This window comes from Cucurbita moschata, unplaced genomic scaffold, assembly GCF_002738365.1.
Source record: "Cucurbita moschata cultivar Rifu unplaced genomic scaffold, Cmos_1.0 Cmo_Scf00006, whole genome shotgun sequence".
In the NCBI taxonomy this organism is placed as follows: Eukaryota; Viridiplantae; Streptophyta; class Magnoliopsida; order Cucurbitales; family Cucurbitaceae; genus Cucurbita; species Cucurbita moschata.
The window spans coordinates 5,367,491-5,380,377 of NW_019268522.1; the positions used below are offsets into that span (position 1 = coordinate 5,367,491).

The 12,887-nt window shown below is 34.0% G+C and overlaps 1 protein-coding gene across 1 annotated transcript; it reads right to left on the reverse strand.

Moving 5' to 3' along the window:
- Positions 1-6,303: 6,303 nt before the first annotated feature.
- On the reverse strand, positions 6,304-8,047 carry LOC111443907. Its single transcript, XM_023081748.1, has 2 exons — positions 7,391-8,047; positions 6,304-7,187 (listed from the first exon to the last, which is right to left on the reverse strand). Exons 1-2 carry the CDS (start codon positions 8,022-8,024, stop codon positions 6,406-6,408), a joined length of 1,416 nt encoding a protein of 471 aa, XP_022937516.1. The 5' UTR covers positions 8,025-8,047; the 3' UTR covers positions 6,304-6,405.
- Positions 8,048-12,887: the final 4,840 nt, after the last annotated feature.

Consider the following 12,887-nt stretch of genomic DNA (forward strand, 5'->3'; position numbering starts at 1 on the left):
CACTTACTGAGTATTTTTTTAAATACTCAAGTCATGTGCTACTACATTTTTCAGGTTAAGGCAAGGCATTCCTGTACGGCTGACGACGACATTGCAACTTGAGATCATGGCACATCATAGGATAGTGGTATTTATTTTCTTAGACTTAGGATAGAATAGGATTTTTAAACTTAAACGCTTATTTATTTTATTTCAGATCTTTTGTTGTGTCGTTTTAAAGATGTTTTCGAAACACGTAAGTCCATGGCTGTGTTTTAAGTTAAAGGTTATGTTTTATAGAATTTAAATGAAGTCTTCCGCATTCAATGTTTATGGCACGTATACAGTAGCGACCTTAAATTAAGTAGAAAATTTCGGGTCGTTACACATAGAAAGGAAGAACTTAAGGAATTTAAATGTTCCATGAAGAAAAGTTTGATATGGCTGACTTAGGTCAGATGAGATTTTTTCTTGGAATAGAGGTAATACAAATGTTAGATGGTATGTCAAAGAAAGTATTATGTTGAAATTTTAAATCGATTTGGCATAGAAAAATACACATTATTCTAGAATAGAAAAATTGGCAAAGATGAAAATGGTGTAAAAGTACCTATACCTTAGTATAAACAGATAGTGGAAAGTCTGATGTATCTCACAGCCACATATCCTGATCTCATGTTTTTTTTTTGTAAGTTTGATTAGTTGTTTTATGACATGTCCAACACAACATCTTATTGAAGTTAAAAGTGTTTTAAAGTACTTGAAAGGTACTATAAATTATGGTTTATTTTATAAAAAGGGAGGAGTTAGTGATTTAATTGGATTTGTTGATAGTGACTATGTTGGAGTCATTAAAGATAGCAAGAAAGGGAGAAGTTAGTGATTTAATTGGATTTGTCGATAGTGACTATGTTGGAGACATTGAAGATAGCAAGAGTATTTCAAACTATGTGTTTATGATGAGTGAAGAACCAGTAGCTTGGTCTTCTCATAAGCAACCTATAGTCACCTTATACACCACAGAAGTTGAGTTTGTTGTTGCTAGTGCTTATGCATGTCAAGCGGTGGAGGATACTAAAAAAGATTAGTCACTCTCAAACAGAATGAACAAAGTTGTGTGATAATACTTCAACTATTAAGTTGTCTAAAAATCTAGTTTTACATGACATTCCAAGCACATAAGAATAAAATTTCAGTTTCTTAGGTATCTTACAAAAGGAACTGTTAATTTATCTTTTTTGGTATCTGAAATCTAACTTGTTGACACAACCTCTCAAATTAGAAACATTTCATAAATTGCTTGTAGAGTCTGACGTTAAGAATAAGTATTTGATTGATTAAATAAAGATGGTCTATTTTGAAATAGTAAAAATAAATATTTTTTTACCTACTAAGTTTAACTATTGATAATATTTGTGACTAGTTTTAGTTATTATTTTTTCAAAACCTTACCATTTTCCATTCTTGAGCTTCTTTCTCTTTCTCTATCAGAAATTAAAAATCCTTCAACCCAAAAAAATAGAAAAAATGACTATTTGCCCATTTTTTCATAATATTTTCTTTCCAATTTCTTTTCAAAAGCTTTAATACTTATCTAAACTTTACACGACACTGCTTTGTTGTCACTAAGATATACTTTCTCAAGATTTTTAAATATAAAATTTTGGAAGAGTTCCTTACTTGAAAATTAATGAAAATATGCCTTCAAATCCTAAATTCATTATTTAATCAGATTGTTCACACCGAAAATTAAAGCATCCCCAATATCTTTTGCTATTTACAAGATAATTATAACCTCAAGATTGGTGGTTTTGCTTCTTCTTTGATTTTTCATCTTCTCCTTGAAGATGCTGAATGCTACATTTCTGGACAATGTTAAATCAACCTTAGAGTCTGCCGATCATTAAGCATTCATTGTTTTGTTGTAATGGAGTCCGACTTCACCCTGAGCAAGGGTTCATGAACATCTTTCTGATACAAATATTCTTCAAACTGCATATTCCAAAAATTGAAATCAGATCTATCAAACTTTTTAGTTCCAATATTTTAAGTTTTCATCTTTCCAAATCGTGATGAATCTCTCCTACCTTTGATAGGAGCTGTTAGGATGGCACAATTCAAATACTCGATCTAGATGAAAAATACAAAGAATAAGAGAGAGAGCACAACGAGAAATATTTATGATAACGCCACGATGGTAAATATTATGATTGTTAGAGGTTTATATGGATGATTTTTGTCATGGATACAAAGAATACAAAAACTAGAATATATATAATTGTTCAAACCTACCTAGCCATTTACTATTATATCCATTAAATAAAATATAAATAAACATCAGATTCCATAACACAACGAGGACGTAAAAAATGGACAAATATCCCTAACACGATTGGAAAATAAAAAAATAAATAGAAAAATAATAATAATAACAACTAATGATATGAACCAAGAGACATCAATCATACAATATGCTTCAATGAAGATACGAAGAAAGTATTGTTGAAATATCGAAAGATATTTCAATTCATGCCACATCGAAGAAGAATGAAGTTTCATGTTGTAAACTTTGGGTGGATTACAATTTAGAGTAATTTAGAGTTATTGTATTTGATTAATGTATTTTAAGACTTTTTATTTACTTTAGGTTACAATTACATAACCATTAATTATGGTCATTAAGTATGAACGTTATTAACTCTTGGAATGCTTTAATAGTTTAATTTTGAGGCTATATAAAGCCAGCCATATAGGTTGTATTTGTGAGTAGACTTGGAAAATGTAGTAAAAAAAAGCATTCGTGCTTTCTTTAGCCAATGACTAATGACTAAGTTTCTTTACAATTCTACGTAGCTTAGGTTGCATGTAGAATCATTCAAACTCGACATGATCAATCTTGCTTGTAGAGTGAGTCGAATCTCAAACAAGTGTTCTTGCGTTGAGATATTTGATCAACAAGAATCATTCAAGCTAGACATAATCGACTTGTAGAGTAATTCGAATTTAAAACAATGTTCTTGGATATTTTATCAACAAGTTAATCCCAATCTTACTGGCCATCTCCACATCAACTAATCTCATCTTTCGGTCAAACTCACACCACTCTCTCCCCTCAAATACTCAACGAATTTCTCACACTAAGTAAAAATAAGAGATGCCAAAAAGTTAGTAGTAAGATTTTTTATTTTTTATTTTTTATTTTTTATTTTTTATTTTTTTTCTCAGATGATATTAATGGTTGCAATATTTAGATCTAAAAATACCAAGATTTGGAGAAAAATAAAAGAGAAAGAAATACAGAAAGATTAAAAGAAAAAAAGAGAAATACCCAGATTTAGAAAACAGAGAGAAAAATAAGAGACAAAGAAATACAGATATTTCCAAATAAAAAAAAAAAAGAAGAAAGAAATCATTTAGAAATAATAAATCAATAGAAAATATGATAATAGAATTAAATTGGAATAAAATTAAAATTAAAAGGAAAAGAAAATCAAATCAAATTTGGTTGAAAATATGAATTACTCAAACAAAAAAATGATGATTCCATGTATTTTTAAAAAGGAAAAAAAATTATAATTAATTAAAGTGATAATCTATAATATATTAGAGGAAAGAAAAGAAAATAAGAATCAATTAGAGCCAAAATTACTGTAAACTGAACCAAAGTATAATAGTGGAGAGGAGAGAAGGAAAATAGAAGATTTCAGAAATTATTATAATTTGTACCCATTAAATATAATATTATAACTAACTATATTTGGATGGAAGCAACCAAACAACCTGAAATAATATTGACATATTTTTATTTCAAGTTTTATTACCCAACACAATTCAAAAACAATGAAAACATGTTATTCGATTTTTACTGAGACCGTTTTAGAGCCATATTTCATATTGTTAATTGGATTATTAATTAAAATATGAAATACTAACAAAAGGTGACGAACGATCGATAGGAAGTGAACCCCGATAATCTTTGAAGTAGCTTTTGAGGAACGAGAGCTTACATTAATTAAATTAGGGAATACTCAGACTAAGTGTAACGCCCCCGTTAGGTTTAATATATATGTATTAGAATAAAAATAACAAAATAGAGAAAATGGTTTAATATATATATATATATCTTAAAATAAAAATAAGGAAAAAAAAAACGGTCCACCTCTCCTTCAATCTCTCATCCCCTCCCCTAAAATACCTCTCTCATCCTATATCAATAATTCATCAAAAAAGAAAGGAAAGAAAATATTTTATGGAGGAAAAATATGCATATGATGGAGAGATGGTTAGACAATAATGACGGATAGATGGTTAGACAATAATGGAGAGATCAGAAGAAGGCAGATAATGGAGAGATGGTAGGCAGATAAAGGAAGAGAGATGCCATTTGAGGTTAGTAGTCAGATTTACTTTTTCTTTTTACGAAGGATATTAGCAATTATTTAGATCTGACTTAAAAATTTAGAAATTATCTGTTGAAATGATCTGAATTAGAAATTATCTATCCTATCCAGAGTTCGTGGTCAGAAAAAAAAAAATAGATAGATAAAAAAGAGATGAAGATAGGGAAAAGAAGATCTGGAAAACATATCCATATCCAAATAAAAAAAAATGAAGATTTGGAAACAGGATAAAAAAAAAGAAAAAAAAGAGAGAGAGGAAGATTGGGAAAACAGATCAAATAATAATAATAATAATAATAATAATAATAATAAATACATGGAAAGAGAAGAAGATAAAAACAATACATGCAAGGAGAAGAAATTAGATTTGGAAATAGTAAAGCCAAACAAAAATATGTGGGAATAGAATAAACTGCTGAACAGAATTAAACTATTTAGAAAATTAAACGATTTACTAAATATTAAACGATTTAGATATGGGAGTAGACTATTTAGAGAATTAAACGATTGCATGTGTTTGGATTTGCATAGCCCCCTATAGTGGGGCCACTTACTGAGTATTCTTTGAAATACTCAGGCCGTGTGCCACATCATTTTTCAGGTAAAGGCAAGGTACACTTGTACGGAGGACGGCGTCATCGCGAGCAGAGACTGTGGCACATGCATAGGGTAGACTCATATTTACATTTCTAGTCTTAGGTTAGAATAGGTTGTTTTGCATTTCATTGTTTTAAATTATTTTGTATTTGTTTTTGTTTTCTCTAAATTTCAGTATTTCATATTTAAACACGTAAGACCATGGCTGTGTTTTCCAGAGAAAAAGTTGTTTTAAACGTTTTTTGAAGTTTACGTTATCAATTATGTTCATGTAAGAGTTATATTTCCGCATTATAGATGAGCATGAGATGTTAGTAGCGACTCTGAGTATGTGGAAATTTAGGGTCGTTACTGATATGAACCAAGAGACATCAATCATACAATATGCTTCAATGAATATGTGAAGAAAAGGTTGTCAAAATTATCAAAAAGATGTTTCAATTCATGCTACATTGAAGAAGAATAAAGTTCGATTGTTGTAAATTTTGGGTGGGTTATAATTTAGAGTTATTGTATTTTAAGACATTTTATTTAATTTCGGTTACATTTACATAATGGCTAATTATGGGCATAAAGTGTGAATGCTACAACTTTTGTAATGACTTTAATAGTTTCATTTTGAGGCTATATAAAGCCATGTATGTTATATTTGTAAGGCAGACTTGAAAAATATAGTAAAAGGAGCATTTGTGCTTTCTTTAGCCCATGGCTAAGTTTATTTGCAACTCTATGTAGTTTAGGTTGTATGTAGAATCATTCAAGCTCGACATGATCAATCTTGCTTGTGGAGTGATTCGAATCTCAAACAAGTGTTTGAGATATTTGATCAACAAGAATCATTCAAGCTAGACATGATCGATCTTGCTTGTGGAGTGATTCGAATCTCAATCAAGTGTTCTTGCCTTGAGATATTCGATCAACAAGGTAATCCGCATCTTATTCCCCTTGTATTGATTCCATATCATATCAGTTACACTAAGGCTAACCAAGTAAGTAACTCTACTATAGGATATGTATGAACTGTGTCGTACGATGCCGTATGTTAATATGCGATAATGTATGAATTATGATGATGTATGAACTGTGTCATATGATAGTATGTGATGATGTATGAGCTGTATCATATCATAATTGTTAGTAAAAAAAAAAAATTATAACCATCATTCCAATCATATTGTACCTTCCTCCCCTCAAAGCTAAACATAAGAGTATTGGAGAAAGAAATATGATATAAATTAATTATATTCTCTTACAAGAAGAAAGTTAAAAGAACAAAAACAAATTGTTTGGCTTCATTTTGATATTAGGAAATAAAAAATAAAGAAGGTTTCACATTTCATGTTTCCACTTTTATTCTTAATTACTTTTTATGATATAATTAGCATAACGTTTATTGGTTTGATGAAGAATCCAGCAATTGAGATCAAACCTATCGTTTGCAAACAACTCCTTCACCTTCCATGTCACTGCCACAGCTCATATTGTCATAGGCTGTAACCTCCAAGGAACTGTCTTTTCCTTCCAACTGCCCATTGAACCGTGCAACCGCACAATCCGTAGCAAAAGGACCTGAAGAAGCAAACTCCTTATCGCCCCCCAAAACAGGCATTGCTACTCCCATCTTGGCCCTGCTCACGTAGTTGCTACCATAAGTCTGCCCCAAAACCCCATTCACTTTCCCACTCAAAGCATAGAACTTGAAGCTCAAATCCAAATGGGCAAAGCAATCCTCTTGTGTAATTCCATACTTGTGGATCCTCGATTCCTTTTCCGTTATAGGAACCACAACGGCTTTGATTTTGAAGTTACCAGGTACATTGATCTCAACTGCATTTGTGTTGCGTGTTCTAGTTATTGTGATCCCCTCGTACGTGGTTGAATTACTCCAGGTGGCGCCCTCTTGGTTTGAGAGGACAATGGTTTGGTTGTTGAACAAGAGGGAGAGGCGGTCATTGGCGTCATCCCAAGTTGAGGTTTTTCTAGCGCCGATGAAGAGCTGGTGGGAGTCAAAGAGGATGCCAAGGGATTGGACCCAAGTGAAGTCCCTCTTCATGTCGACGTTTCTTCTACCGATGAAGTGGGCGTTGATGTGGAGGTTGGAGTCGGTGACGATGCAGAAATCTTTGTCTTTTTTTCCATGGAAGTAGAAGGTGATTCCATCTCCTCCAATGAATCTTGGGTCTTGGCACACTGCTCCGGGACGGTTACAGTCTGTGCGTACGTAAAAATTAAAAATAAGAAGATAATCCAAACATATATGTACACAATATTATATTATTATGGAAAGTCGTGGTTTCTAACCTTTACTCGAAAACAAGTTAGTTGTCATACTAGTAATTTTTTTATTTTTTATTTTTGATCAACCAACTTTGACTTTGTTAACTTATTAAAAAAGAAAACGAGTGAAAACTTACTGCAAACGGCGCTGCAAGTAACACAATCAACCTCACATTGGCCGGGACAATCAGTTGGACAAGTCAACTCCATCCCGTAGCAATGTGGAAAGCTCCTGTTCTTGCACCTAACTTTCTTCTGTCCGGACGCCTCAGATGATGGCGGTGGAGAAAGGGATGTTGGAGGGGTTGGAGTTGGAGGAATTGGAGGTGGAGGCTCCGTTGTAGCGGGTGGAGGTGGAGAAGAGTAAATGAAGGGAGGCGGTGGAGGGGAAGAGTAAATGTATGGGGGCGGCGGAGGGGAAGAGTAAACATGTCGGGGTGGTGGCGGGGGTGACGAGTAAATGTATGGGGGTGGAGGCGGGGGTGACGAGTAAACGTACGGAGGAGGCGGTGGAGACTTGAGCTTGCGGGGTTTTGGTGGCGGCGGAGGAGGAGATGGGGGCGGAGGGGGTGGCGGAGTACAAACAGGTTTGCAAGAGGAACAATCAACAACACAAGTTCGAAGACAATCAGCAGGGCAATAGTGCTCAGATTTGTAACATTGAGGAAATCCCTTGTCTTTACATTTAACTTTCTTAGGCTTTGGTTTTGCCTCAACGGCGGCTGAGAGGAAGAGAAAGAACAAGAATAGGAGCGTCCTGATTTTTGGCATATTGGGAGCTTCTCATTTATTTCTCAAATTTGTGTTGTGGCAAATCAATGGAACTGCCTCCTTTTTATGGTCACATTTAATTTACTCCCTTCAATCATTGACTTTACTTGGTATTTAATTCATATACAATTCACATGGGGCTGCCGGATCAATTTCCCAAAAGTCAACCGAAGTTAAAAATTAAAAATAGGTTTTAAACCAAATTAAATTAATTAGTAACTTTCGAACTCAGTAAAGCTGTGAACTTTGAATATAGATGGGGTTGACTTGACAAACCTACGACTCCTCTCGAGCACCAAACTAAGTGACTTCATTTCCAATCATTCAAGTTTAATATGCTTTACTTGTATTCCTAAGTTAGGTTTTATTTGGTGTCTTTTTCCTTACTCCACTGCCGCACCTTTTTCTCTTTACCTACAAACACATGGACTATATAACCTTCCTTAGGGTATTATTCTACGAAACCCTTTTGATAGTATATTATTATAAAGGAGGATCTTACGTTTCAAGCGGCATAGTCTAAATACCTACGCTTAAGGCTTCATACCTTTCAAACAGCATAGTCTGAGTCATGAACATGCTTTACCATGAGAGGTCTTAGGAGTTTTTTTAGTTTTTGAGTTTGAGGACCTTGGTCCCTTATTCTTTGAGTGGTACCTAGCATTATTCTTACCTTAGTAGTTGTAGAGATTGTGTATATTTTCCCTCGTTTTCTAGAGAAAAAGTTGTTTTAAATGTTTTTTTTAAAAGTTTACGTTATCAATTATATTATAAGTTAGATTCAATAAAATTTTAGGTGACAAATCTATAAACTAAAAGATAATAGGCTGTACTTAAAATTGGTCTTAATATCTGTTTACACAATTGAAAAACCTATTTACAGAATGAAAAAGATTAGAGAGAGAGAGAGAGAGGGAGATTGAGATTTGTTAAACAATATTTAGCAATAAAAGGAAATATGAGACGGTAATGAGCTCCTTTCAATTTTAAAACCCAGTTACAGAATGAAAAAGATGAGAGAGAGAGGGAGAGAGATTAAGGAAAGATTTGTTAAACAGTATTTAACAATAAAAGGAAATATCAGACTTCAGTGAGCTCCTTTCAATTTTGTGTAACAGAAAACATCGGAATTTTCATCATAGGCCAGTGAGCTTCTTTAAATTTTGTCCAACAGAAAAGATCAGAATTTTAAGACGGCCAATGTAAATTAGAGTAATAATTTTATAGAGATAAAACTTGAAACTAATGTCATGAAGTCATATAGGTTGACTCGGATTTCAGAGGACGGAATCAAACTTTCATTAAAGATATATTTGTGACAACGACTTAAGCTATCCAGGTAAGTGACCTGACTATCGGCATGGTTATATTTGATGTTGACACGTGCCCTGTGGTTCTGTACGTGTCATATATATTGATATGTGTGAATTGTCTGTGGATCGATATGCTTCCTATATGTTATGTTATATTATAATATGTGGTTTGTATGATAATAATTATGGTACGATGTGCTTAAGGATATGTTTGAGATAGGGTACGAGAAGGATGCACAAAATGAAATGTAACAATAGGAGTAAGATACGTTCATGAAACGTTAGAGTTAGGTTACACACCGGAGTGCTATGGATAGGAGAGATTGATGAAAGAATACGGTTAGGTTATGGGTAGAAAGGGATAGGTTTGTGATAGATTGATAGAACAATAGCGTTAGGGTACGTTCTTGTGACGATATGACTAAGGTACGTCATGTAATGATATGTCTGTGATAGGTATAAGAACATTAAGACTATGGTAAGTTAGAGAACGATATGACTATGAAGTGTTTACGTTATGACTTGGTTATGATATGATACATTGTATGCTAGATTATTGTGCTTAAGTACGAAATCATGTGAACGTGAATGTATGTAATTTATGCTGCTTAGTTGATGTGATATGAATGCATGTGACGATGTGTAGCCCTTGTACGATTATGGCTTGTTGTATGAGTATTGGAATGTAACTGAATGAATTGTATGAGATGAAATACGGTAAATTGCATGATACATAACCCCGCTAGAAATATGTATGATATGTAACGAAATGAGAATGAGAATGACATGTAAGCATGAAAACGTGACATGGGGTTATGTTCATTAAATGATGACTGTAGGACTAATGGGACCTCATGCATATTGTGTGATCATGCATTTGGGGGGATACCCCTATCCCATCACGAGGGTACGGACGCGTACATCCAAATGGCAGGACAACGATCGTTATGCTTTGCATAGCGCTGGGCATAGCGCTGCCGTGACGGTTTTAGTTTTAACGGGTCCCGGTGGGCCCCCAGAGCATGCCCACCGGCTAGGGACAGTGGCCCAGTGGTGTGCGAACTAGCTGGTGAGCCCATACTCGCACGTATGGGCTGCGTGTAGAGTATATGGTACACGTCCACGGTTACCTGTTAGGATTACACCGTAGGAAAAACGAAACAAAACGAAACGAAACGAAATGAAATGAAACGAAACGAAACGAAACGAAACGAAATGAAAGATAGGTCCCATCATTTCATTGCATGTGATTGTTGCATTTAACCCCAATAGTGGGGTCACTTACTGAGTATTTAAAGAAATACTCAAGCCATGTGCTACTACATTTTTCAGGTTAAGGCAAGGCATTCCTGTACAGCTGACGACGGCATCGCAACTCAAGATCATGGCACATGCATAGGATAGTGACATTTATATTCTTAGACTTAGGATAGAATAGGATGTTTTAAATTTAAACGCTTATTTATTTTATTTCGAGTCTTTTGTTGTGTCGTTTTAAAGATGTTTTCAAAACACGTAAGTCCATGACTGTGTTTTAAGTTAAAGGTTATGTTTTATGGAATTTAAATGAAGTCTTCCGCATTCAATGTTTATGGTACGTATATAGTAACGACCTTAAATTAAGTAGAAAATTTCGGGTCGTTACACAGGCCTTATAAGAAGAAGCAAGTTATTTGAAGGGCGTTTAGACCTTGAAAATACCTTAAAGGTCCTAAGAGCATTTTAGTCGGTTTATCCCCTAATTCTTGGTTTAACCTCTAAAATTTTTCCAATAGCTTTCAAACTTTACCATGTCATCAATCATCATAAAATAGGGTATGTTACAAAGTTTCATAGACCTTGGAGGTCATTTACTTCATGAACCGAAGATAAGACCCTTAGGGCATTATAGTCATTTACATCGTTACTTGGTTTAGCTACTTGCCCTTGTCCAATGACCACCAAATTTCATATATAATCTTAACATGTCATAATATGTTCATAATTTAAGTTCATAGTAGCGGAGTTTATTTAGTGGATTATTTGAATGTTACTTAAATTCAAGCAATTTGATTGGCTAAGGGCCTTAACTCTCGGTTATTGATGTTTTTCTTTTATATTACCTTAATTCATACTTGGTTTAAGGTTCATTATGAATTTCAAGTGATTCCTACAAGTATTTTTTAAGAAAAAGTCTAAAATAGCTACTTACCTCGTCGTCGTCGACGTTCGGGACCACCATTCCCAAGCTTTCACTATTAAAGGCATTCCAAGAGTGGTAACATTCATACTTAATGACTATAATTAACTTGTAACTAAAGTCAATAAAAAGTCTTAAAATATATTAATGAAATACAATAACTCTAAATTACTCAAAATTGTAATCTACCCAAAATTTATAACATGAAACTTCATTTTTTCAATATGGCATGACTTGAAATATCTTTTCATAATTTCAACAATATTTCCTTCACATCTTCATTGAAGTATATTGTATGATTGATGTCTCTTGATTCATATCAAACGGATTCTAGGCCCTTTCAACACTTAATTCCTTCATAAAACTTATGGGAAATCTTGCTTAGAAATTGTAGGAACAAGCTTGAAGGGATTGGTGATCAATTGATCTCAAATTTGGAAGAAATCCTAGAATGGAAACCCCAAAAACTAAATGGCTATAACTCACGATTGACAGCTTGACTTTCTCGATTCTTGTTTTATTTGAATGCCCCAACTTTGGACTTTATAGGAGAAGCTTAAATTGACGTTCAAACCTTTAGAATCGTCGTGATTTTGAGAATGATCTTTCTAGATTATTCGTTAGAAATATCATCTTTGATCAGCAAGCTACCGACCTCCAATTTGAATCCTGGCTGTGTGATGTGATGAGGTGTGTCTCCTCTCGAATATATTCAAATTTTGTGAAGATCCAACTGTTGGATTTATTGATTTAAGGGATTTTTCGATTACTGCTCACCGTCATGGATCTGATTTTCTGATTTGTGACATTTTCATAAATATCTCGAAGTTCGCGGATATTTTAATAATTTGCCATTTTCTAATCCATGTGATAGATGGAACTTCAAGAGCAGCTAGGTCTAGATAGATGGAACTTCAAGAGCAGCTAGGTCTAGAGGGAAGTTGTGAGCATCACGTTCATGCATAACTTCCATACCAAGATTAGCACGGTTAAGAATCTAAGCCCAGGTATTAATTACACGACCTTGACTATCAACTACGCTACGGATTGGTTGAAATTGAAACCATTTAAGTTGAAAGGCATAGTGCTAATACCTAAGTGAACCAGATACCTACTAGAGGCCAAGCAGCTAGGAAGAAGTGTAAAGAACGAGAGTTGTTGAAACTAGCATATTGTATGGAAGATCAATCGGCCAAAATAACCATGAAAAGGGAGCTACGATGATATTATAAGTTTCTTCCTCTTGACCGAATCTGTAACCTGAATTAGCGGATTCATTCTCTGTGGTTTCCCTGATCAAACTAGATATAAGTTACCAAGGAACCATGCATAGCGCTGAATAGGGAGCCAAGCCAATACACCAGCTAGACC